This window comes from Onychomys torridus, chromosome 5 (genome assembly GCF_903995425.1).
Source record: "Onychomys torridus chromosome 5, mOncTor1.1, whole genome shotgun sequence".
NCBI classification, from domain to species: Eukaryota; Metazoa; Chordata; class Mammalia; order Rodentia; family Cricetidae; genus Onychomys; species Onychomys torridus.
The window spans coordinates 38,199,746-38,223,019 of record NC_050447.1 but is presented as its reverse complement, the minus strand read 5'-3'; the positions used below and the strand labels follow the sequence as shown (position 1 = coordinate 38,223,019).

General features: G+C 42.5%; 1 protein-coding gene across 1 annotated transcript in view; it reads right to left on the bottom strand.

Moving 5' to 3' along the window:
• The window catches only part of Hydin (HYDIN axonemal central pair apparatus protein), a 350,853-nt gene that overhangs the window by 252,173 nt on the left and 75,406 nt on the right, over positions 1-23,274 (bottom strand). Inside the window, 2 exon segments of the mRNA XM_036188859.1 lie at positions 7,293-7,494; positions 20,006-20,130. Coding sequence (XP_036044752.1) covers positions 7,293-7,494; positions 20,006-20,130 — 327 coding nt within the window.

Here is a 23,274-nt window from a genome sequence, read left to right as displayed (position 1 = left end):
ACACACACACACACACACACACACTTGTTCCTGTTCCCAGCACTGTACTGCTGTAATCTCGGTGACAGCACATACTTAGCAAGTGAGTGCTGAGTGGGCACCTGAGGTCACTGAGTTCCTGTCTCAGCTCTGACTTTCTAGATGACCTCAAACAAACCAGAGGCTGCATTTTGCCAATGGTTCTTTTAAGTAACTTCAGTGTTCCAAGCCCTTTGGCTATATAACACAAGGAAATCAAATAAATGGATCCAGTGTATTCTGGATCCAAGCAAGAGAGCAGCCTATGCTTCCCTTGTACTGCTAGGTGGAAAGCAGTATCCAAGGTAACCAGTCCTCCTATGCCACAGGCCAGCTCAGAAAGAAAGGAACCCAGTTCTTTATTTTGCTAGTTGACAACTATCTGAAAGGCTTACAAATTACACACCATCTGTGTGGTGATTTGGATGAAAATGGCCCCCATAGGCTCACATTTGAATACTTGGTTCCTTGTTGGTGGAACTGTTTGGGAAGGACTAGGAGGTGTGGCTGTGTTGGAGGAGGTGTGTCACTGGAGGTGGGCTTTGAGGTTTCAAAAGACTCCTTCCTGCCTTTCCCAGTTGCTCTCTGCCTCCTGCTTACAACTTGAGATGTGAACTTCAGCTGTTCCTGCCTCCATGCCTTCCCTCTACTCTCATGAACTCTAACCCTAAGGAACTGTAAGCCGATTAAAACTTTTTAAAATAAATTGCCTTGTTTGTAGTGTTTTATTACAGCAATAGAAGGTAACTAATAAAATCTGAAACAAGAAACTCCACTTGTAGTAGTAAATTCTAAAACAACCATAGATGGAAATAAAGATACAGCTATATTGACCTTCTTTGATATGGGGAAGAAAAGTGGGTAAATTATATGTAAGGGTTTTAGATACTCTGGACCTAGAGTTATAGATAGCAGTGAGCCGCCATGTGGATGCTGGGAACTGGACCCTGGTCCTCTGAAAGACCAGTGAGTGCACTTAACCACAGTGACATCTCTCCAGTCCACTTTGCACTGTTTTTTGAAGAAAAAAAAAATCAAGTTACAAAATATTCTGTATAGAGAAACCCCAATTTTTCTTATTTTAAAAAAAAGTAAACAAACAAAAAAAATACTCATTTTGCAAAGGAATACATTTGCAGATACTAAAACATTCCTTAGATTTTTCTCTTGGTCATATAATTAGAACTGATTTTACCTTAATCATAAATGCAATTTAAAAAATTATACATCTACAACATGTTTCATTTAAATTAGAAAACAAGTCAAGTCAAAAATTCAGTATGAATCAGTTCTCATATTGAGCACTGCAGACCTTTTCATGGTAGCCTGAGATGCTAACACGGCATGAATGGGCCCAGGGTTCCATCACTGGAGAGGTATGGGGAAAGAGTGGGGTGCAACAGGGCATCTTGCAGCAGCCAGAGCAGTGAGTTAGATACACACACAGTAATAGGAAGGGCCTTAAAACACAGAGCCTAGTTTAAAAAAAAAAAAAAAAAAGGAGAAAATACCTATTTTCTGAAACAATATGTATTTCACGAGAGTAGATGTGCATAAAAAGACATACATTAACATATTAGAATGATGTCTCCCGGAGAGTTAGTTCATAGGAGTGGGTATGGGACAGAAGAGAATAAATACAGTGTCTTGTGTCTGTGAGGATGACAATGATGATTACAAGGCTACAAGGAACCCAGCTCTTCCACCAGAAAATGAAACAATTCCCACATGCTTCTCTTTTCTATGGACCCTGGAGCAGGGGCAGCCAGTCCCAGGCAGAAGGAGGGAAGGGAGGTCCCAGATGTCCTTCCCCCTGCCCTTGAGGAAGAATCGGAGATGTAGATGAGAGTCTGCAGGGGAAAGTGCAACAACCCTGAGCAACACCGATGCCTGAGTGCTACCCCACTGTGCATGGCTTCACCATCTTGCCTTGTTGATAATCATAGTTTCTTGCCTCAGAGGTGCTTCAGTTTTATAGATGAGGAGACGTCTCATAAGGAAGCATTTTAAAACAGGCCATCCTTGCTTATCAGTAAGTATGTGAATTTCCCCCGTTTTACAAATGATCTGGTGGCTACTAACCCATGGTCTTCAGACAGTAAGTAGAGAGCAGCCCTTTCAGTATCCCATAAAAGGTAGAGTAATGGTAAACAGTGTCAACTTGACAAGATCTAGAAATCCCCAGGACATGACCCTTTGAGCATGTCTGGGGGGGATTATCTAGATTGGCTTATTTAGGAAGGGAATACTCACCCTCACTGTGGGTGGCTCCAGTCCAAGGAGAAAGTGAGATGAACACAAGAATTAGTCACTATTTACCTCCGGACTGTGGATGCAATGTGACCAGCTGCCTCGCACTTCTGTTCCCATGATTTCCCTGTCATGACGGGCTATCCCCTGACTTGTGAGCCAAAGGAGCCTCTTTCTCTCTGACGTTGGTCTAGTCAGGAATTCTGTCGGAGTGAAACTCGACTAACAGAGTTGGTAGACGGATGTTGAAGAGACTAAAAAGTAAGTGTCATGGCCTTCAGAGCCAGGAGAAACACTCCCAGGTCTGCCTATAACGGGAAAAATAAATGGAGCCAATAGGGCTAACCTTCAGATGGACTGTGTGACCCTAGCCAGTGAGGGGCTCTGTGATAAATGCAGGTCTAGAGGCTCCTGTCCTGTTTACCAGGTGCCATTTAAATCTTCAGTTGTTGTTTTTTTTATTTTTATTTTTATTTTTTTTTTAATGACACCAGGGAAAGAGCCCCCAAACATAACTAAAATCAAACTTATTACAGTAACCCAGGTGGCAGGCTCAAATATCAATTAAGTTTGAATTAACTAGAGAGATGTGCCATTTTGTACACCTGAATGCCGTGAAATAAATCCATGCTAACCACAGTGTGGGTTGTCCACTGAGGATGCTGTGAGGTCTTGAGCAAATGTAGAATTAGAGGCACCTGCTCCTGAAACAATGACTGTGACCCTGCTGGAGATATTGGGAGCAAAAATCCGTAAAAGCCCACACTGAGTCTCTTAATACAGGGGACGTGAGGAGAATATGTCTGAAAGACTTTTGCAGACTGCATCCAGCCAAACACAGCTGAGGAAGGAAGGCAGGAAGGATGAGTTCTTTCTGCAGAGATTAATGTCTTTTCTAGCTCCAGAGAAACATCAAGAAATAGAACAAAAAGGTAATTTCTTAAAAGGGTCCTTAATTTCAGATTCTGAAGGTGTTTTGTTTGTTTGTTTTAAAAGCTCAGAACTTCTTCCTAGAAAGAGGGACATCTTCATGGCCAGAACCTGAAGCCTGGGAATAGCCCCCATGTTTCTATGTCCAGATATATGTCCCAAGGTCCCAACACTGTAAGGCCAGTGGAGAGGAAGGTCACCCTTCCCAGAACTGAAAAGGTAGGGGCTGAAATTCCTCTACTGGGAAAAGACACAGCCATGTCTTAGCTCACCGAGATTCTGTGGGCAAGATACCATGATGGATAGAACAGGAGTTGAGGCCAAGTTTCAGTACTTGTAGATGAATGCCTTAGGATGAGATGGAAGCCTCTTTGCAAATAGACACGGGAGTCTCATTTTGTGAATTCACACTAACATTCTGTCTTAGGTCCTTGGGCTGCTGAAAGGGGACATTTTAATCCCTGGAAATGTGCCTCTATGCCAAAGTTCCCTCTATGCCAAACTCAGGACCAGATCAACCCTTCTCTCTGCAGTTTAAACTAGAGATGCTCGTGGAGGGAGAGGAGATAAGCAAGGAGCTGCTGTCCCCATCAGGAGCAAGAGCATCACATATACAAAAGATTGGGTCAGGAACAACTGCATGGGCCTTGCTAGAGAACACAAGAGAGACATTGTCCTGATGGCTAATGACCTTGCAACTGTTTTGGGGGTGGGGCATGGGCAGATCTCTGCTCTTTATGCTGCTCATGTGTGGCCTGGGGCATAACCGAAGAGTGGGCAAAAGAGGAGACCACAACCATTTTCCTAAGTACCACCATCCACACCCGCTGTTTAGTGAGGCACACATAGCCTTGTTTTGGAGAGAATCGTTGGCAGTTATTTCAGAGACAAGAACCCAAAGTGAAAATAATCGTATGAAAGTTGAGGCATGCTTGGGAATGCAACAACGAACAAGAAAGGGAGATGGGAGAAGAGCCCACTGTTCATCAAGTTAAAGATCAGCCATGACGTGGCTCGCTTAGAAGAGGGAAAGAAGGCAAGGCAGCATTCAGTAGACTCTTAGATAAATCAATCTATTTGAGGGAAATACAAATTCCATTGATACATGTCACCCAAAGAGAAAGTGAAGATAACCCTAGTTAGAGATCTAAAGCCGCTTTTCAAGTTCGTGGTTTAAAACCTGGGCATGACCCTAAATGACCCTGTGACCAGGGCTGTGATAACTGTGATATGCAGATACCACTATGGAGAGCTAAGTGATTCTTCTGGCCATATACCTAGGAGTGGTATAGACTGATGATACAGATGAGTAAAAGTGGTATTATTGCATAGTACAGCCTCGTCCAGTCATAAAAGAAGAATGCAATTATGATATCTGCAGGAACACAGCTGGATGGAGAGCATCATGCTAAGTGAAAAAGATCAGCCCCACAAATGCAAGTATTGCACATTTTCTCTTATATGCAGAAGCTGGACAAAGGAAAAATAAAAGGTATGAAACCAGAATGGGGACCACTGGGACATGGAAAAGAGAGAACAGGAAAACATAAGTGCAGTAGAGGGTGAACACGATCACAATTCACTATGTACACATTGGAAATGGAAGTGTCATAAGAAAACTGACTTTATACAATAGACACAGTGAAAAGAGAGGTTGGGGCTGGGGAGGTGGCTCAGCTGATAAAGTGCTTGTCACGGAAACATGAGATCTGGTGCTCATTTCCTCAGAACTCATGTAAAGCTAGGCACAGGATGCATGTGATAATCCCAGCACTGGAAGTGTGTAAATGGGAGAATCTTTGGGGACTACTGGCCAGTCCAGCCAAGTTCAAGTGCTCCAGGTTCCATGAAAGATCCCATTTCAAAAAATAAGGTATAGAATGATTGGGAAAGTTGAGCAACATCAACCTCTGACATCTGCATGTGCATGTACACACTCAAGTGTGAGCGTACGTGCACACACACATGCACATATGCACATACACACTCATTCACACACATATGCAAGTTTGTGCACATGCACACGCGTGCACAGACACACACACACACACACACACACACACACACAGGGCCAGGGATATAGCTCAGTTGTTAGAGTGCTTGCCTAGCATGTACAAAGCCCTAAGTTGAATCCCAGTACTTGATAAAAACCAGGCAAGGTAGCATATACCTGTAAACCCTTCTATGAGGAGATAAGAGGCAGGAAGATTAGGAATTCTAGGTCATCCCTGACTACTTAGTGAGTTTGAGGCCAGCCTGGGATACATAAGGTCTTGTCTCAAAACAAAACAACAAAAACCCAACACCAGCCAAACACAAATAAAACAGGTAAAAAACAATATTAAAAAGTTAAGGCTCGGGGTTGGGGATTTAGCTCTGTGGTAGAGCGCTTGCCTATCAAGTGCAAGGCCCTGGGTTCGGTCCTCAGCTCTGAATTAAAAAAAAGCTAAGGCTGTGGGTGCCAGGGGAAGTGAGGTGGAGATAGAACTTGTGTCTGAGAGTCTTCTATTCTGGATGGTCTGGCACCTTCCACACCTGCTGTTTCCTTTCCTCCCCCTCCCTCCCTCCCTCCCTCCCTCCCTCCTTCCTTCCTTCCTCCCTCCCTCCCTCCCTCCTTCTTCTCCTTCCTTCCTTCCTTCCTTTCTTCCTTCCTTCCTTCCTCCCTCCCTTCCTTCCTTCCTTCCTTCTTCCCTTTTTCTTCCTCCCTCCCTTCCTTTTTTCTTTTTAACTTTAACTGTTAAAATTAACTTCTAGATACTCTTTGGACACTGGCCTGGCACTAGTGCCATGCTATAACCACAGGCAGCTGGAACTCCCCTTTCACTTCCTCTGTCCCACTGACTCCAGCTTTACATGTGCTTGGGCCTGTCCAGTGGCTGCTCAGCACACACCATCAGCTGCAGGACCAGGGCAAATGGGGCAAGGGGGAGGCTGCTCCTCCTGCATTTTTACATGCTGCATTTCCTTTTAAAAACTTCCCATTTTGTTAGCATTTATTAACTGTACATGTTTCATACAGTTATATAATATTAATAATTAAAGAAAAAAGCACATCTTTGGCATTTCTAAACCCTGAGGTCCAGTGAGTTCTATAGGCAGGAAAGCCTTTTCTTTGCACAGGGGCAACCCTGTGATTAAAGCTCATCGCCTGGCCGACCGAGCTTCTGCCCACTGTGTCCCATCTTTGTCCTGGATCCTTCTGATTCAATTAGGGACAGTGCACCGGGGGACTTCTGCCTGCTCCCCAGGGACCTAAGACTTTTATTTTTATTCCACACTAACTCGATTTTAAACAAAGCCTGACGCTTCCCGGGGCTAATCCTTCCCGGAAATGGAGAGGCCGAGACTGAAGTAAAGCAATGAAAGCAGCCTGAGTGTTAATTCAGAGGGACCCGAAGGAGATAAAGTGAACCTGCAGCTTCAGACAGGCAAGGATGGGGTCCATCCAAAGAAACATCCTGAATGCAACCACGAGGCAGGGAGCTAAAGTCAGCTGGTTTTACATTTTTCTAATCTCTGCTGCTATTTGAATTATCATTTTTTTCTAAAGCAGACTATTAAAGAGTCCACTAAGAAGTCGTTATTAAATTACATGTAGACTGGGCAGTGTTGTGAAAGCCAAGAATATGAAAATCATTATATCTAAACCCTTCTTTTCCTTCACTCTTCCTATTTTCTGGAAACTTCTTTTCAAAAAAAGGGAAAAATAAAGGAAAAGAAAGCAGTGACATTGATGCCAGGCCAAAGTGGATTATTTTGGGGACTTCCTGTGAGAGTTGATAAATTTGGTCAGGGCTTCGAAAAGTAACACACACATGTAGATTAGTGCTTACAAAACAGGAAAGAATGGCATATTTTTTTAATAATCTTTAATTATTGCTACACTATAACCAGGTTAAGTTTAACTGAGCATTTGATGTTACAAAGCTCCCAAAGAGCACCCCACACTGGAGCCAGTTTCTCAAGGTTGGACCTTGTGGTGGTTAAGAATTTACTATAAAAACAGGGCTTCCTGTCCATCCCCCTACATCAACTGGATTTACCCCGCTGCAGCCTGCCTGCTTTGCTGTGTAGAGTTGGTTTCTGTTACAAACCTGTATTTTTCTTTGTCCTCCTCTTCTTGGGTAGCAAGTATCTTCCACTGGAAATGGGCAATGATATTAGAGCGATTATGAATGGTTATCGTCCGTTGGTTGGCCAGAGATATGTAGGTCTTCTCCATGATCACGGAATTCTTGTCCAGTCTTATATTCACATCTATGGCAGCTCCATAGAGACCTACAAATACCATTTCACCTAGGAATGAACAAGGTAGAAACACATTTTAAGATTTATTCTAGGATAGAGAGCTGGCTCACTTGATAAAGTACTCTCCATGCAAGCATGAAGGCCTGAGTTCAATAGCTTAGAACCCCCACAAGAAGCCAAGCATCTGCCCAGAACCCTGGTGCTGGGCAAGAGGAAACAGATGAATTGCTGAGGGCTCACTGGCCAGCCAATCTAGCCAAAGGTGAGACTCTGTCTCAAAAAATAAGGTGGATTGAGGAAGACACCAGACACAGGTCTCTGGCCTGCACAGGCATGCACACACACACAAAAGACTATTTATAGAGTGATACTTCTGGCCTTTCAAAAAAATCAAGAAAAAGTTAAGAAATGTAGAACATATTTCATTCTCCCCAAGTCCATTAATCCAGAGTCAGACATGATCAGAAGACTTAATTATTGCCCTTTGTTGAAGTTACTAGAAATCAAACTCTCTTTCAGTCATTTAAAGAAATATAAACTACATAAAATATGAAGGCTATCTGAGGATTTTCTTCTTCATAAATACTTTTGGGACTTACAGTCTACCCAGGAGGACCATGAGCTTTAGAATTATAAACACCTGCCTGATCTTTAGCTCCAGCATGATCTAGTTTCTGGCTCTAAAGTCAAATATATCACCATGGGACTTAGGTCCTCACAGAGTTCAGAAAATAAATTCAGTTAAGTCAGAAACTGGAAAGTGACTGAACAGTATCACACAGCCAAACAACACACACAGTGCTGTGCTGGAGTGGCACATCCATAGAAAGAAAACAAAAATAAATACCATGAGATAATCTTTAAAGGAATATCGGGAACATCTTTTCTTAGCAAAGCAGCAGCTTCGGGTCCAAATGCTGCAGATTCACAGAAGTCACTGTGAACTCAAGAATTATATTCTGTTCAACTCTGCAGTGCTACATCACTCTAATGTTGAAACAGAGAAAGGGCCTAGAGCGACAGCTCAGGAGATAAGAGCACTGGGTGCTTTCCCAGAGGACCCGGGTTTGATTCCCAGCAACCACAGGGTGGCTCACAACTAGCTCCAGTTCTAGGGAATATGACCCCCTTCTTATGGCCTCTGTGGGCATCAGACATACACATAGTGCACAGACACAGATGCAGAAACACACAAACACACACACACACACACACACACACACACACACACACACAAAGAAATTTAAAAAAACAGAAAGGATATGTTTAAATACTATGTATAATTTATGGATCTATGTTGTACAAGTTTTAACTAGAATCCAGAAAGCATAATTATCCATCCTTTATTTTTCAGCAAACATTTCTTATTTATTAACAATAGAAAGAAAATGGCCCCCAAAGGGAGTGGCACTATAGGAAGTGTGGCCTTGTTTGAGTAGGTGTGGTCTTGTTGGAGGAAGTGTGTCACTGTGAAGGTGGGCTTTGAGGTCTCATATATGCTCAAACTACCACCTAGTCTCTTAGTTTACTTCCTGCTGCCTTCAAGATGTAGAACTCTCAGCTCCATGTCCGCCTGTATGCCACCATGTGCCACCATGATGATAATGGACTGAACCTCTGACCTGTAAGCAAGCCACCCCAATTAAATATCTTCCTTTATAAGAGTTGCTGTGGTCATGGTGTCTCTTCACAACAATAGAAACCCTAACTAAGACAACAGCATATGAGCCAGACAACCACCGTAGTAAATCAATAACTGCTGTGGATATCACTCTGTGTAAATAAAACGCTGATTGGCCAGTAGCCAGGCAGGAAGCATAGGCGGGACAAGCAGAGAAGAGAATTGTGGGAGGTAGAAGGCTGGGGCGGAGAGACACCACCAGCCACCATGACAAGATAGATGTAAGGTGCTGGTAAGCAATGAGCCATGTGGCAAAGTATAGATTAATAGAAATGGGCTAAATATAAGAGTAAGAGCTAGACAATGGTAGGCCTGAGCTAATGGCCAAGCAGTTTAAATAATATAGATGTCTGTGTGTTTATTTTATAAGTGGGCTGTCGGACTAACAGGGCTTGGTGGGGGCTGGAGAGAAGGTCTCCAGCTACAAATAACTCAGGTTCTGAGATGTTGCCTCCAGATGGGACGATCTCTCACAGCTACTTAATGGAGCCAAGTAGAACAAAATACTGTTCGTTCTCAGTTAATCTGGACCTGGTTATAACTTAGTGATAACTTAGATTTTAAACACTAAATATGTAATTCAACATTAATCTAGTTGTCTGTGTTTCTCTTCACAGTCCTAGCCTAGCAGATTGGATTTCATAGGTTCCCCAAAATTTTTATCAAATCTTAAAGAAGTAAGCATCAAGCCTTTGAGTCTAAATTTTAAAGACGATAGACAGATAGATAGATAGATAGACAGACAGACAGACAGACAGATGATAGATAATCAAATTGTAAGCACTATAAAAGCATGCACAAGGAAACTAAAATCTCACTCTCCCTCACTCAAGCCTAGGCCTGCAGTTTAGAGGCAAGAAGCGCCAAGTGCCAATGTTTCCATGGCCATCCTTCAGAAAAACTTTCAGACTTTCTAAGGAGTGGAAGTTTTTTTTTTTTTTTAATTGAAATAGATTCTTCTCTCATACAGTGCATCCCAAGCACAGATTTCCCTCCCTCCACCCATCCCACACCTTCCACCTCCCTTCTCCCCCCATCCACTTCCCTTTGCTTCCCTTCAGAAAAGAGCAGGCCTCCAAGAAACAACAACCAAACATGACAAAACAAGATACAATAACAAGAGGCTGGAAATATGGTTCAGTGGTTAAGAGCACTGGCTACTCTTCCAGAGGACCCAGGTTCAACTCCTAGCACCCACATGGCAGCTCACACCTGTCTGTTAACTCCTGTTCCAGGGAATCTGACACCCTCATACCAATGCACATAAAATTAAATAAAGTTTTTTTTTTGTTGTTTGTTTGTTTTAAAGATACAATAACACAAGGCAAAAGCCCTCATATCATGTCTGGACTAAACCTAATAGGAGGAAAGGGGTCCCAAGAGCAGGAAAAAGAGTCAGAGACACACCCACTCCCACTGTTAGGAGTCCCACAAAAACACCGAGCTAATAGCAATAATATATATGCAGAAGAGCTGGTGCAGACAGATGCAGGCCCCATGTATGCCATTTTAGTATGTGGAGTGAAATTTAATAATTGGTGAAAACTCACTGTTCTTATTTGCATATTCTTAATTATGGTTGAAATTGAGTTCTATTATATAAGTTAATAAATAGAAAGATAAAAAGAAGACCTTTGCTATGAATTCTGGTACTAAAAGAATTATGCCTCCAAGGTGATGGTGAACTGGAAGGAGACTGGCCCTAGTTTACTGTCAGAAACCTTGCTGAAATTGCCTACGTCTTACAGAACACTTCAAGCTTTGAGTTTATGTCATTCACCCTAAGCAAGCAGCTGAACTTGAAGGATACATGTGTAAAGGGACTGTGGAATCCTCCTCTATAGGTAAGAAGAGCCACTGAGGCCCGGCATATGGCAGGGGATTTCTGCATGGAGGCCCTGAGAGGTCATTGCATGAAGCTGTGAAAGTTCAGTCTGGATTGTGTTGGAGACCCTAAGATGTTAGAGGTGCTAGAACAGTGGATCTGCCAGGGAGAGCTGCATGCAGGAAATGGAAGCAGCCTGAGAGAGAGAAGTGTGTTGCAACCAGGAGAGCAGGGAGGATGTCTATGCCATCAGACATACAGCTACAGGATTGGAGTCTTCCCTGCTGGGTTTCAGTCTTGCTTTGGTCCAGTATTTCATCACTGTGCACCTACTCCTGTCTTTTGGAATGATAAAGGATATTTTTGTACCAATGTATGCTGGAAGTATGAAATTTTCATTTTGATTACAGGGGGCTACAATTAAGAAACTGCTTTACATCTCAGAAGAGACTTTGTACTTTTAAACTGTATTGAGACTGTTATAGACTATGAGGACGTTTGAAGTTAGACTAAATGTATTTTGCATTATAATATAACCACAAGCCTAGGAGTGGAATGTGTTGCTTTGAATGAGAATAGCCCCCATAGGCCATTTGAATGCTTGGTTCCTAGTTGGTAGAACCTTTGGGAAAGATTAGAAAGTGTGGTCTTGTTGGAGGAGGTGTGTCACAGGGGGTGGGCTTTGAAGTTTTAAAAGCCCACACTATTTCCAGTTAGCTCTCTCTCTCTGTCTCTCTTGCTTGTGTCTCAAGGTGTAAGCCCTGCGCTGCTACCCCAGCATCACCCCTGCTACCCTGCTGGATGACATGATGCACATGGACTCACCCTCTGAAACTGTAAGCCCCTAATAAACTCGTTTTTCTATAAGTTGCCTTGGTCATGGTTTCTCACCACAGCAATAGGAAAGTAACAAGATAAGGAGGGGACAAGAACTCTTCTCTTGTCCCCAAACTGTTAGAATACTTGCTTTTGATACCCATTTGCCTAGAGACAACCTTTAAAAAGCCCCCCCACACACACACACCCTAACTATCTAAGAGGCACAGGATGGAGGTGGCAAGCTTGTGGGGATGCAGAGGCTGTGTGGCTCTACGTTAGCACTCTCTGTGTCCTTGGACTCCCTGTTCCTACTCTGGCTCAGTTTCTGGGCTTGAGTGCTGCAGTGCAGGTTAGGCAGAATCATTTATTACGTCCCAGGAAAAATAAATTTCATGGAAGCTCTCATTGCATTTTGCCAAGTTTGCTACTATCAATCAAGCAAAGCCAAACATGAACAAAACTAATTTCCCAAAAATAGATGTGAAGCTAGTTGTGTATACAGCACATTCCTTACTTAGAGACAACAGAGGACACAGATGTATGAAATGAAATAGATGAGGGGCACCATGGAGTCTCAAGGGAACAAGTGGATGGAGAGAGTGAGTGCTTCTCATTTCTTGGTCACAGCAGAGTCAACTTTACCACTGTCGTACGCATACTGCACAACCAAAACTCCTTGTCAGCACTCTTTGTGTAGGAAGCTGAAATGAAGCAATCCGAGCTTCCCAGCTATGCGAGCTGCTGTTCTTGTCTCTGACTGAATGTTCGACGGGACACAACTGGAGCAAGAGAGGGTTTATTTATGGTTCCAGGGGACACAGTGCACACAGTGGGGGTGCCATAAAGCCAGGAGTATGTAGCACTGTTCACAGTGCATTTATAGTCAGGAATCAGAGAGCAGCCGGGAGGTAAGGCTGGGTTATAGAACCCAGTGACACACTTCCTAACGGTTTACAACCTTCTCGGAACACCACCACCAGCTGGGACCATGAGCCTAAGAGGGCATTTTAAGTTCAACCCCTAACTCCAGCACATCAGTGATAGGACTAAAATTGTCATTGTGCTGCAGCAAAGGCAGTGCAGGTATGTAAAAGGGGCTTTAGCTTAGAGCACACCAGGGACTTGGGTTCAAGCTTAGGCCTTACGTACATAGTCACTAAATGTCCCTGTGTTTTTGTGTACTTACTCAACTCTGAAATGAAAAGTAAAAGAAATGTCCTCTAGCTCCCACATCCTTCTCCAGGGTCTAGCCCTGTAAGTGGATGGAACTAGAAAGGTGATATTGAATCAAGTAACCTAGACCCAGAAAGACAAGCATCACATGTTCACACTCATCAGAGGCTCTTAGCTCCTTCAAGATCTATGGCTCTACTAGTCCTGGGTAGTTGCCTAGGTTTCTGATACCAGGCGTCATTTCCCTCTTGTTGAGTAGGTCTTAGGTCCAATTAGAGAGCTGTTGGTTACCATGTATGCACACACACTACTTTACACTGAATGTTATTGTGCCATGCTGGTCACTGTTGTGGCTCCCAGACATCACAGCTGGGTAGGACTATTGGTTTTTTTTCCTCCTTTGGAACCTGGCATAGTGCCTTCTGGTACCATGAAAGCTAGCCCTCAGGGAGGAGGTATTCAGGCCAGTTCCAGCTCAGGGGCTTCTGGCCCCTGCATCTGAAGTACATGATGTCTTCAGCCATTGGGATTTGCCTTCTAGCTCTAGGGTCTAAGTAACCGAGGGCAAAAGCAATAGTCTATAATGATTGGGAATCTCTTGGGCCAACCTGATTAATAAATAACTCAAAAGAGGCCTTCTCATGCCTGGTATGGAGGTCTTATGAGATAGTGTTTGGCTTTTGAAGAGAGAACATTGTCAGCCCAGATGAGACAATTTCGTTTACAACTGCATATGCCTATTTATTTATACACAGACCTGTGTATATTCTGTTATTTAGGTAGATAACTGATAACATGATTCCCCCATGACTTTTTCAGATATCCTTACTGCTGTTTTGCTCTGCTCTTATAAATATTTCCCCTCCCCCTCCTTAATCACAATATTCTTTTTCAGTATTCCTTTATAACTTTAGAAAGCAAACCAAAATAAAGCATGCAAATGACTGGTAAGCTGCCCTGTGAAGAACCAACATGATTATTACATATGTTTATGCATCTAATAATAACCCACCATCTCACCTTTGGGGGGAAAGCCTTCCTCCCCATGTCTGGCTCCTGAACTGAAATATCTCCCCTGCAGTAAGAGACAGAACACTCGAAAAATGCTGAGGAGGTCCACCAGCTCCACTTCCCGACTCTGCCAGCGGTTAATGTCACCTTGAAGGAGACAACCACCTCACGAGGCATTGATTTCTGTTTCTCTGGCTCATTCACATAACCAAATGTTCAGGAAAAATGTCTTTTTATGTAAAATGGAGTTGTTTTGTGAACACTAATCTCCCTAGGCGCCCTCAGATTACATACAGTGTCTTAACCCTCAACTGAAATCTTCAGGACTCAAGCAGCTGAGTCACTTGTGTGGCCTGCCATAGTCCTGTGCTGTCTCCACTTCTCAGTGTTACTGACATGGACCTGAGACTTTCACACACACAGAATGTGTTCTGATCAAATCTTCTCTCCAATCTCTTCCTCCCAGTCCCACCTTCCCCTCCCAGCTTCACGTGCTCATTTTAAAGAACCCACTGAGTCCTGAGTCCTCTTAGTGCTGTCTGTTTATACCCAGGGGTTGGGCACCCACTGGAGCATGGGTAGCCTCTCGGAGGCTGCATGCCTGAAGAAAACAGACTCCTTCCCTGACCTCCAGCAGCCATCATTGCCAATGGCTGCCACTCAGCTGGGCTTGGTGATTAACACAGAGACCCACAAGTGGTCATGCAGAGAATAAAAGACAGTGGAGTGCTGGGGTTTAAATGAGGATCTACATCACACCCCTTCCCTGAGGACTCAGGGACACTCCAGGAAAGCCAGATGCAGTGGATGGCTGCAGCAGACCCGGGAGCTCACCAGATATGAAGTGACACTCTTGAACATCTTGTTTTGCTTTTGCCGCAGTCTTTCTGGGTTAGAACTTAAGATAGAGCCTGGACCGGCCTGGAACTCACTATGTCCCATGTGCCTCCCCAGTGCAGGGATTGCATTCCGGGCCACCACAAATGGCTGGGTTTTGTTTTCTTCTTGTGAATAAAGCCTTGGGAAGTTCTACACGTAATCTCTGCTGCTGGTGTGAGTAGATAATTAAGGGTGACAATGATTTCTGGGTGAAATCAGCGCCTAAGCATACTGAATTTTACTACACATTAATACTGCAAGGACAAAGTGGGAGGAAGGGAGATGGGGAGGAGTCTGGGTCAGGCAAATGTGAGTGAGCAAATAGTAGGTATTAGTGAAGCACTCTGTGTGACCTCCTTAAGCAGCAGGGCACTGGTTCAGACTCCTGTCAGAGTCAACAAAGAAATGTAGCCGTGGTTTATGAAGAACACATGCAGGAGAAGAACACAGCTGATAAGACAAACACACTGTTAGAAACATGACTGAGCACTTCCCGCTGAGGAGAAGTCAGTGATTGTTCTTCTAGAACACTGTTTGGGGAAGCATAAAGAAAAGACATTCATCAATAGCCAGTATTAAATGTCCTTCCTGAAATCAATTCCTACTTCAAGCAGCTGCGGAGCGCTCAGCCTGATGCTTATGCAGTGGCATGGGAAGACAATGGTCCTCATTGGAGGGGCCCCGTGATTCATGTGATTCAAGTGTTCAGGCAATCATTACTGCTTTACACTAATGTACGGTTCTGGGCATGGACACTCTACAATGAAGACGAGAGCATGTTCTTTTCAGCAGATGATTCTATGTAACTAATAATGTCTTCAATCTTCCTAAAATTATTCATTTACCACAGTTGGCAGAAACACCTCAGGGCACAGTCATTGTCTTTTCCAAGGCGGGTTAAGTTAACCACCCAAAATAGTCACTGTGGTTCAAATGACCTCTGCTTTAGCACAGGAGTATCGGCGTAAGCATGGATGTCATTCAAACATTTCTACAAAAGTAACTGGAGGTCAGGCCCTCTGTGAGATAGGACTGCATCGCAAAGCCAACCAACGAAGGGAAAATATTCGTATAGCAATAAGAAAGGTTGGGGGACATCCCTGGGGTGGAAAGCATGGACTTTAGGAATTCAGGGTCTACCTCTGAGTTCTAACTTAGGGTGGGATATGTGACCTTCAGGAAGCCACTTAATTTCTTAGGGCTCCAGTTTCCCTTCTTAAAATCTGGACTGGATAGATTATGAGTGGTTAGATAGTGACTGGGTTAGATTAGATGGTGACTGGGTTAGATTAGATGGTGACTGGGTTAGATTAGATGGTGACTGGGTTAGATTAGATGGTGACTGGGTTAGTTGGTGACTGGGTTAGATGGTGACTGGATTAAAATGTGACTAGTCTTCTAAGTTTTGACTCTATTATATGAACAATCTAAGATGACTAATCTCAAAACCTAATAAAACTTTTCTAAATGATACTACAACACATGAAGACTTATTTACACATAAATTATACTCCTGTATTAGATATATTTAAATACTTTAATATATGTAAAAGGATGAGTTAAAGATGAAATAAGCAGTATTTTAAAATAATGAAAAACAAACAACTAATTATTTTGTGAGCACAGAAGCACAGGTTATTCTTTTTCAAACTCCTGGCTTAAAATCTTGGATTTAGTGACTCAAAGGTAATTTTTAGGTCACCTTTTTTTCTCTGATACATTGGTTTTTATGGACTGACAAACAAAAATGATGTCTTACAAAGATATGGACATAGGTGGGAAAAATACATAATTAACACTCATTTCTAAATGTCACTTGCTATTGACACCAAAAGCCAATAATGGGAAGGTCGTAGTTAAAATTCAATTAATCATTTTCCCCACAGTGCACATAATAACAGTAGTCAGCAACCTCAGCCCAAATATGTCAGGAATCTCATTCAGCATAAAAGGACCAAATGGAACAATTTAATAATGAAATAAAATAACAACAATAAAAGAAAGATTTTCAGAATCAATTAAAAAATATTCACCTGGGGATTGATTCTTCTAAGTGTCAGACTTTAAATAAGAAGACACAGAAAAGTTGAAAGTAAAAGGATAAAAAGGGCATTGAATGTCCACATTAACCAAAAGGAAGTTTTTCCACTTCACAAATGTCAGACCAAGTAGACTGTAATATCAGAACTCTCACTAACGCTAAGATATTTCACAATGATAAAATGGTTAACCCAAGAGGAAGTTATATTAATACTACATGTGTGCATATCAGGTATTATAGTTTCAAAATGAAAATTGATAGCACAAAAATCACAATGCAAAATCCATAATTATACTTGTGAATTTTAATAACTTTTATCATCTTCCAAAAAAGGATAAGAAGTAGAGACATAGGCCAAATGCTATGATTATTAGTAAACTTGACCTAATTGTCATTTATGGAATGTGTAATCTTTTCAAATTGCAGGGAACATTTACCAAGCTTGAACGTATTCTGGACCATAATGTTAGTCTCAACTGATTTCCAGGCCTGAGGTCATATTGAATTCATTTTCTGTCACTGGCAGAATTAAAGCAGAAATCAGAATAGAAAAAAAAAATCACCAACTACAAAATTCCCAAGAATTTGACTATTATTCAATATTTTGCTAAGTAGTTTCTGGGTCCAAGAAAAATTAAAATAGAAAATTTTAAATTCTTAAGTTTTAAGGAAAATAAAACTTTAATGCATATGCATTGAAGATAAATCCAGCTTTAAATAAAAGATTTTGTCTGAAATGTACATATTATAAAAGAATAAATATTAACAGTCAGTGCTCTTAAGCCTTTCCCCTAAGATTGAGAACAGCCACAAGAAGAAAAGCCTGAGGAAATAATAAAGAAGAAAAATAAGGTTTGAAAAATGTGAACAATAAAGAAAATGAACTAAAAGTTGGTCCTCTGAGTAAAATGTATAAAACTGATAAAGCCAAGATAGAGATGCGTAACTAAGGACAGAGGGGGAGCGCCTACCATTTTACCAGCATCAAAAAGACCATGAGAGGCTGTTCTGAACAACCCTATGCTTGAAATTTCAGATTTCAAATTATACAACAAAATCCCTTGAAATTTGTTTAAGAAAAACAAGTTAGTAATTAAGAATCTGCATGTCTTTTGGGAAACAAAAGTGTGACTTGAACAAAGAAATTCTCAGTCATTTAAGGAAGTAACAACACAAATCTTTAAAAAGGGCTTTCCCAAAGAATAAAAGAAGATAATTCCTAGTAACACTCAACTCATTTTTTGAGATCAATTTGTTTCATCAGACCAAAACCTGAGAGAGCTGTTATGTAAAAGGAAAATTACAGGATATTTTTTTTTTCTCATGAATTTGAGCATAAACTAACTCTCCAATAAAATATTAGCGGATCTCAGTGATTTATCAAATTTTAAAATTTGTATTTATACCAGAAAGCAGCATTTCAAATCAATCACCACATTAGAAACATAAAGATCAGAAAATCTATGACAATGTCAATGAAGGCATTTGACAGAGAGCCAACATTCACCCAAGACTGAAAGTCATAGAAACCCAAGGAGAGAGGGGAATGTTTTAATCTCTCAGAGTGTGCACTAGTGAACAGTGTTCAAAGAGTGAGATAATGAGAGTGGGGGAAACATCATGACATCATGAGCAAGGAAAGAAAATGACACCTGGTCTCTCCCACACAAGTAAGTCAAAGCTCAATCTTTAGCCTAAGCATAGCAAGCAGCTCAAAGCACATCACTTACAGACATAAACATGGAATATATTCATGATCACAGAGGAGGCAACACCTAAACAGAATTTATCTTGAAAGAAAAACAAAATGGTAAGAGATTTTATTAAAATTAAAAATCATTGCTCATCAGGAACTGTCACTGAAGAAATGAAAAGGCATGCTAGAGACTGGGGGGAAGAGATTAATCTTACATCTATCTGACGAGTAACTGGTAGGTTACTTACGAATAAATAAGAAAAAGAAAAAGATACAAGCAAAAGATTTAAACAAACAGAAAAGATATAGGAATGGCCAGTTATACATGAAAAGATGTCTCAGATCATAAATTAGAGAAATAAGAACTAAAACCATTCTTTGACTCCACTTTACACTCCTTGTGGATCTAAAGTGAACACAACTGGTACTCAGTGTTAAGAACTGGGAGCAGCTGGAACTCTCAGCCTTTGCTGGTGGACTCCATGAAAAGTGACCCAGATGGCTTGGAAAGTGATGTCCTCATGTGCTATGAGATGTGGTTTTATTTATGTAGATTAAAAGATTCCTCCTTTGTTTAAACTTATTCAAATTAGGTCTCTCTAGCTGGTAGCCAGTGAATTACAGCTGACAGAAACAGGTTAAGAAATACTGCCATTGCCACTGGCTGTATGATGGTGTGATCTGGCCACAGTGGAGCCAGGACCACTTAGTCCTGGGAAGTTAGGGAGAGGCTTGAATTGTCTTGTTCTGACGTAACTGTACAAAGCCAGCAACTCTGACCTGGGACCTAGATGTGATGGCCAGCTCTATTTTGGCTGCGAACTTAAAATTTCACGCTACAGAGTCATCTTCATATTTCAAAAGGCAGCAGTCTACATGGCTGTAAGTTAAATATTAGCAAAACCACAATATGTAATTTCCATGATTAATTATGGGATGTAGCCATCAAGAAAATGTTAGTGGCAACAGATACAGTCTGGGATTTACGTGAGATATTTAAGACAACATTTGCTTGATGCAAGGCTTAAGGCCACTAGATTTTAACAGACTATTAGACACACACAAGAATATTTTGAACTGGGATTTGCATACATTTAAAAATGTACAAATGCAGCCACACATCACATAGAAAGCAATGGGGTAAACATCACCTTCAAGTTTTCATCTATACATAAATAAGCTCCACCCATCATTGTGACTTCTGAGTGTAGGTTCCCTCTTGAGTCTCAGGCTTTCAGTGTGGGGCAGCCAGTTAGGTGGGACTCTTGTAAGACTTGACATCACTTCTGGCGGAAACATTCACATTTTGGTTCTTTACCTTTCCAATCTTAACTTAACCTCATGCCACCAAAATACATGTCAGCTTCCTCATTCTTCTACATGCCCTTCCTTACTCTGCAGAACTAAAATCGAAAAGAAGAACATGAAGCATACCGGTGTCATAAGTCACGATCAGTTTTCCCTTGTGATTGCCTACGCTCTGCGGCTCAAAGTTCACTTCCAGCTGCATGGACTCCCCCACGTTAAGAATCCCGTCCGTTGGCTCTATAGAGAAAGGCCTGCAAAACATGTGGAGAGGCACCATCAGAACCTATTTCCGACTATTGGGACGAGGAGAGGAGACAGGGGCTCCAGATCTTCAGACGGCTCACATGCAGCTTCCTGGTGCAGATGTGCAGTACGATGACTTCCCCACTGATGGCAAAGAAGCTGTTTTAATGTAACAGTAACAGTAACAGATCAGCCAGGCGAGACACCGAACAGGCACAGTCACGGTCCTGTTTGTGTCCTTGCCCTCCAGATCTCTTTTTATTTGTGGTGTGTTCCTGCTGGGAATAAAACGGATAAAAGCCAACGCTGCCCTCAACACTCAGCAGCTGCAATAATGGGTAGACTGTTACTTGAAAAAGAATCCTGCCTTCCTAGGGCTAAAAGTCAAGTATGGGAAGAGTTCAGAGGAGAGTGGGTCTTAATAGTGGGAAACTGTATCCGCATCCCCAAAGGAAAGCTTAACAAGGTTCAGTTTTAAGGGGATGGGACAAGTGCAGAGAACTTCAAGAGATGATGCAACACTTTAGGGTTCTTAACAGCTGCTACCATCTCTGGGCCCAAGAGGCCATGAGAAAGGAGGAATCCTAGGAGAATGCTGCCCAGTGAGAAAAAGAGGCAGACAGCCTAGGTAGAGCAGTGGTAACAGTAAAACAAATAATCCTGTGACGGTTAGTCTCATTGTCAAGTGGACTGAGGTTTTAAATCACCTAGGAGACCGCTGAGGCAGACTTCTGGATAAGTCTGTGAGATTTCCACAGAGGGCTGACTAATTGCAGGTGGCACCATCTCATGAGCTAAGGGATAAAGAGGCGAAAAGGGAAAAAGCCAGCAAAGTGCCCACCATGTTGCCAAGTGCCCTGCTCTTCCCTACCCTCTCTGCCATGATGGACTTGAGGCAAATCTGTTCTTTCTGGCTTAAGTTGTTTCTGACGGGTGTTTTGTGATAACTTCACGAAAAGTAACTGACAAAAATCACGATTCCCTCCCCTCACCCTCTCTCTGATTGCTTATCCCAGACTCCTATTGGCTGAATCCAACCAGAAGCCAAAAGGCCTGAACCGTACCATAGAGGTTAGCTTCCTGGGCATACACAGGAGGAAGAAGGAAGAAAATACAGTCAGAAGGTGAACAGGGCAAGTCCTGCATCTTGAAAATAGCACTGGAGATTCAGATGTCATGAGGCGCGAGGGTGGATTTGAGCAGTGCGAGACAGTTTCACTTAATGGCTCTGGAATGGAATAGTAGGCAGGACCTGGTTATGAAGCACCTTGACAACTCCTGGAGCTCTTCCTTCCAAACAGGAAATCCAGCCCATTTAATTATTTTCATGGTCCATTTCACATCTTTAAATCGCTCGTTTTTCAAAGTAATGTGTTGGGCAATGCAGCTGGCAGGCTAAACTGTTTCTGAGTAATTGTTTCTACTATAACAGCGTTTAGAATCATCATCCCTTAAATCTGCCCATAGATAATGAACTCAGTTTCAGAGAACCTAAGCTTTCTGCCATGAGGGTACAGGGCAGATACAAGGGTCCTATGAGGTGGTACCTGAGATTACTCACTAGGACCTCCGTGGTCTCCAGTGATCATAATGCCTGCTTACTTAGTTACTTATTCTGCTGCCCCGTCTGGATCTCTTCTCCCATTCCCTGATCATCTTCTTCCTTTCTCTCTCCTTTCCTGGTAGTCATGAAACCAACTCTCCAGTGATCCCTTGACACCACTTTAGGGTAACCTGGAGTTGTTGGCCTTTAAACTAACCTCTGGAGATAACCAAATGGCTGTGCCATGACCTTGGACAAGTTATTTAAAATCCACTTCAACTATAGAACGGGTCCAGACAGTGCGGAGTAAAGGGATGGAATGTCTGGGATAACGTCTGGCACACAGGAATATTGTATGATTCGAATGTTGATTGCTGTTTTGTCTTCACCAGCTTTCTGGCAATGCTGGAGGAGGAACCTAAAGATACACTCGGCTGCTCAGTTAATTCCGAGCATCCATCTCCACCCCTTTGCCTTTGCACACGTGTGTCACGACTTATTAGTCTCCTGCTCCAACACCATCCCTAGGCCTTGTGATCCATGCGATAGGTTCAAACCCTCCAAATTCAAAGTCACACACAATCTGATCCCACCCAGGTTTTGCATCCCAATTAAACACATTCACATGTGTCTAACCCCCTATACATCTGTCACTCTCCTAGTCAGTTGGGGTGGGGTAGGTGGAGGCTTTGGTCTCTTCGCCCACAAAGTCCCCCCAAGGTCTGCACCTGCTGTGGCCGACTATGCCTCCTGCATAGTCAACCTATGACTGTCAGGATCCCATCAGAAAATACACAGCTTTCCCTCATGTGATACTCCTGTGGCTATCACTGATCACAGCTCAGATTCAAAGTCATGGCTTACATAGAACACTACATGTGTGGAGCACCTGTTGTTCTGCATGTAGAGTATGGCTCCTAGAAATTCCAATTTCCTCCTTTCCTCTGAAGGGTTCTTAGCTGTTGAGAGGAGCAGCCACAGGAGTTAATTCTGGTGCAAAGTAAACTGCAGGAAGGCTCAGGGCAAGCACTCTATCCTGGGGCTATTCTACACACACCAAACTTCTAAATCATTCAAAATGCCTTGGGAAAGTAGGTGACACATTTGACTTTTAAATATGATGAAACAGGCGTCCTCAAAGAGTAAGCAATTTGCCTAAAGTTGTCCAACTAAGGCAGAAATGGAGACGGGAGTGAGATCTGCCTCCAGGCTGTGTACTCTCTGCCCACCCCAAGCCTCTTGTGCCTGTGGGAGTCCTGTGTGTACACTGATGTTTGAGTCTCGGCCACCCACACCACCCTTTAACCACAGGGCCGTACAGAGAGGTGGTCAGATGGAATTACAATAAAACTGCAGGCCTTCCTTGCCCATGCTAGACTAGTACTCTGGCACTGAGCTGCCCCCAGTCAAATAGTAAAGGCCAATAAAACATTTACCATCTTGCATTAATTTTTATAATGTCTTGGAATAGAAAAGAAGTAAACTTTGGGTAGTCAAGGAATCCTTCCTTTATGGAAGATGGTGAGTCTTCTAAGCCCCCAAGGTCCTTCCCTCCTTTCTGGCTCAGTAAGACTCTGACCCCAGAGGATGGGGCCCCATTTTCTGGCTT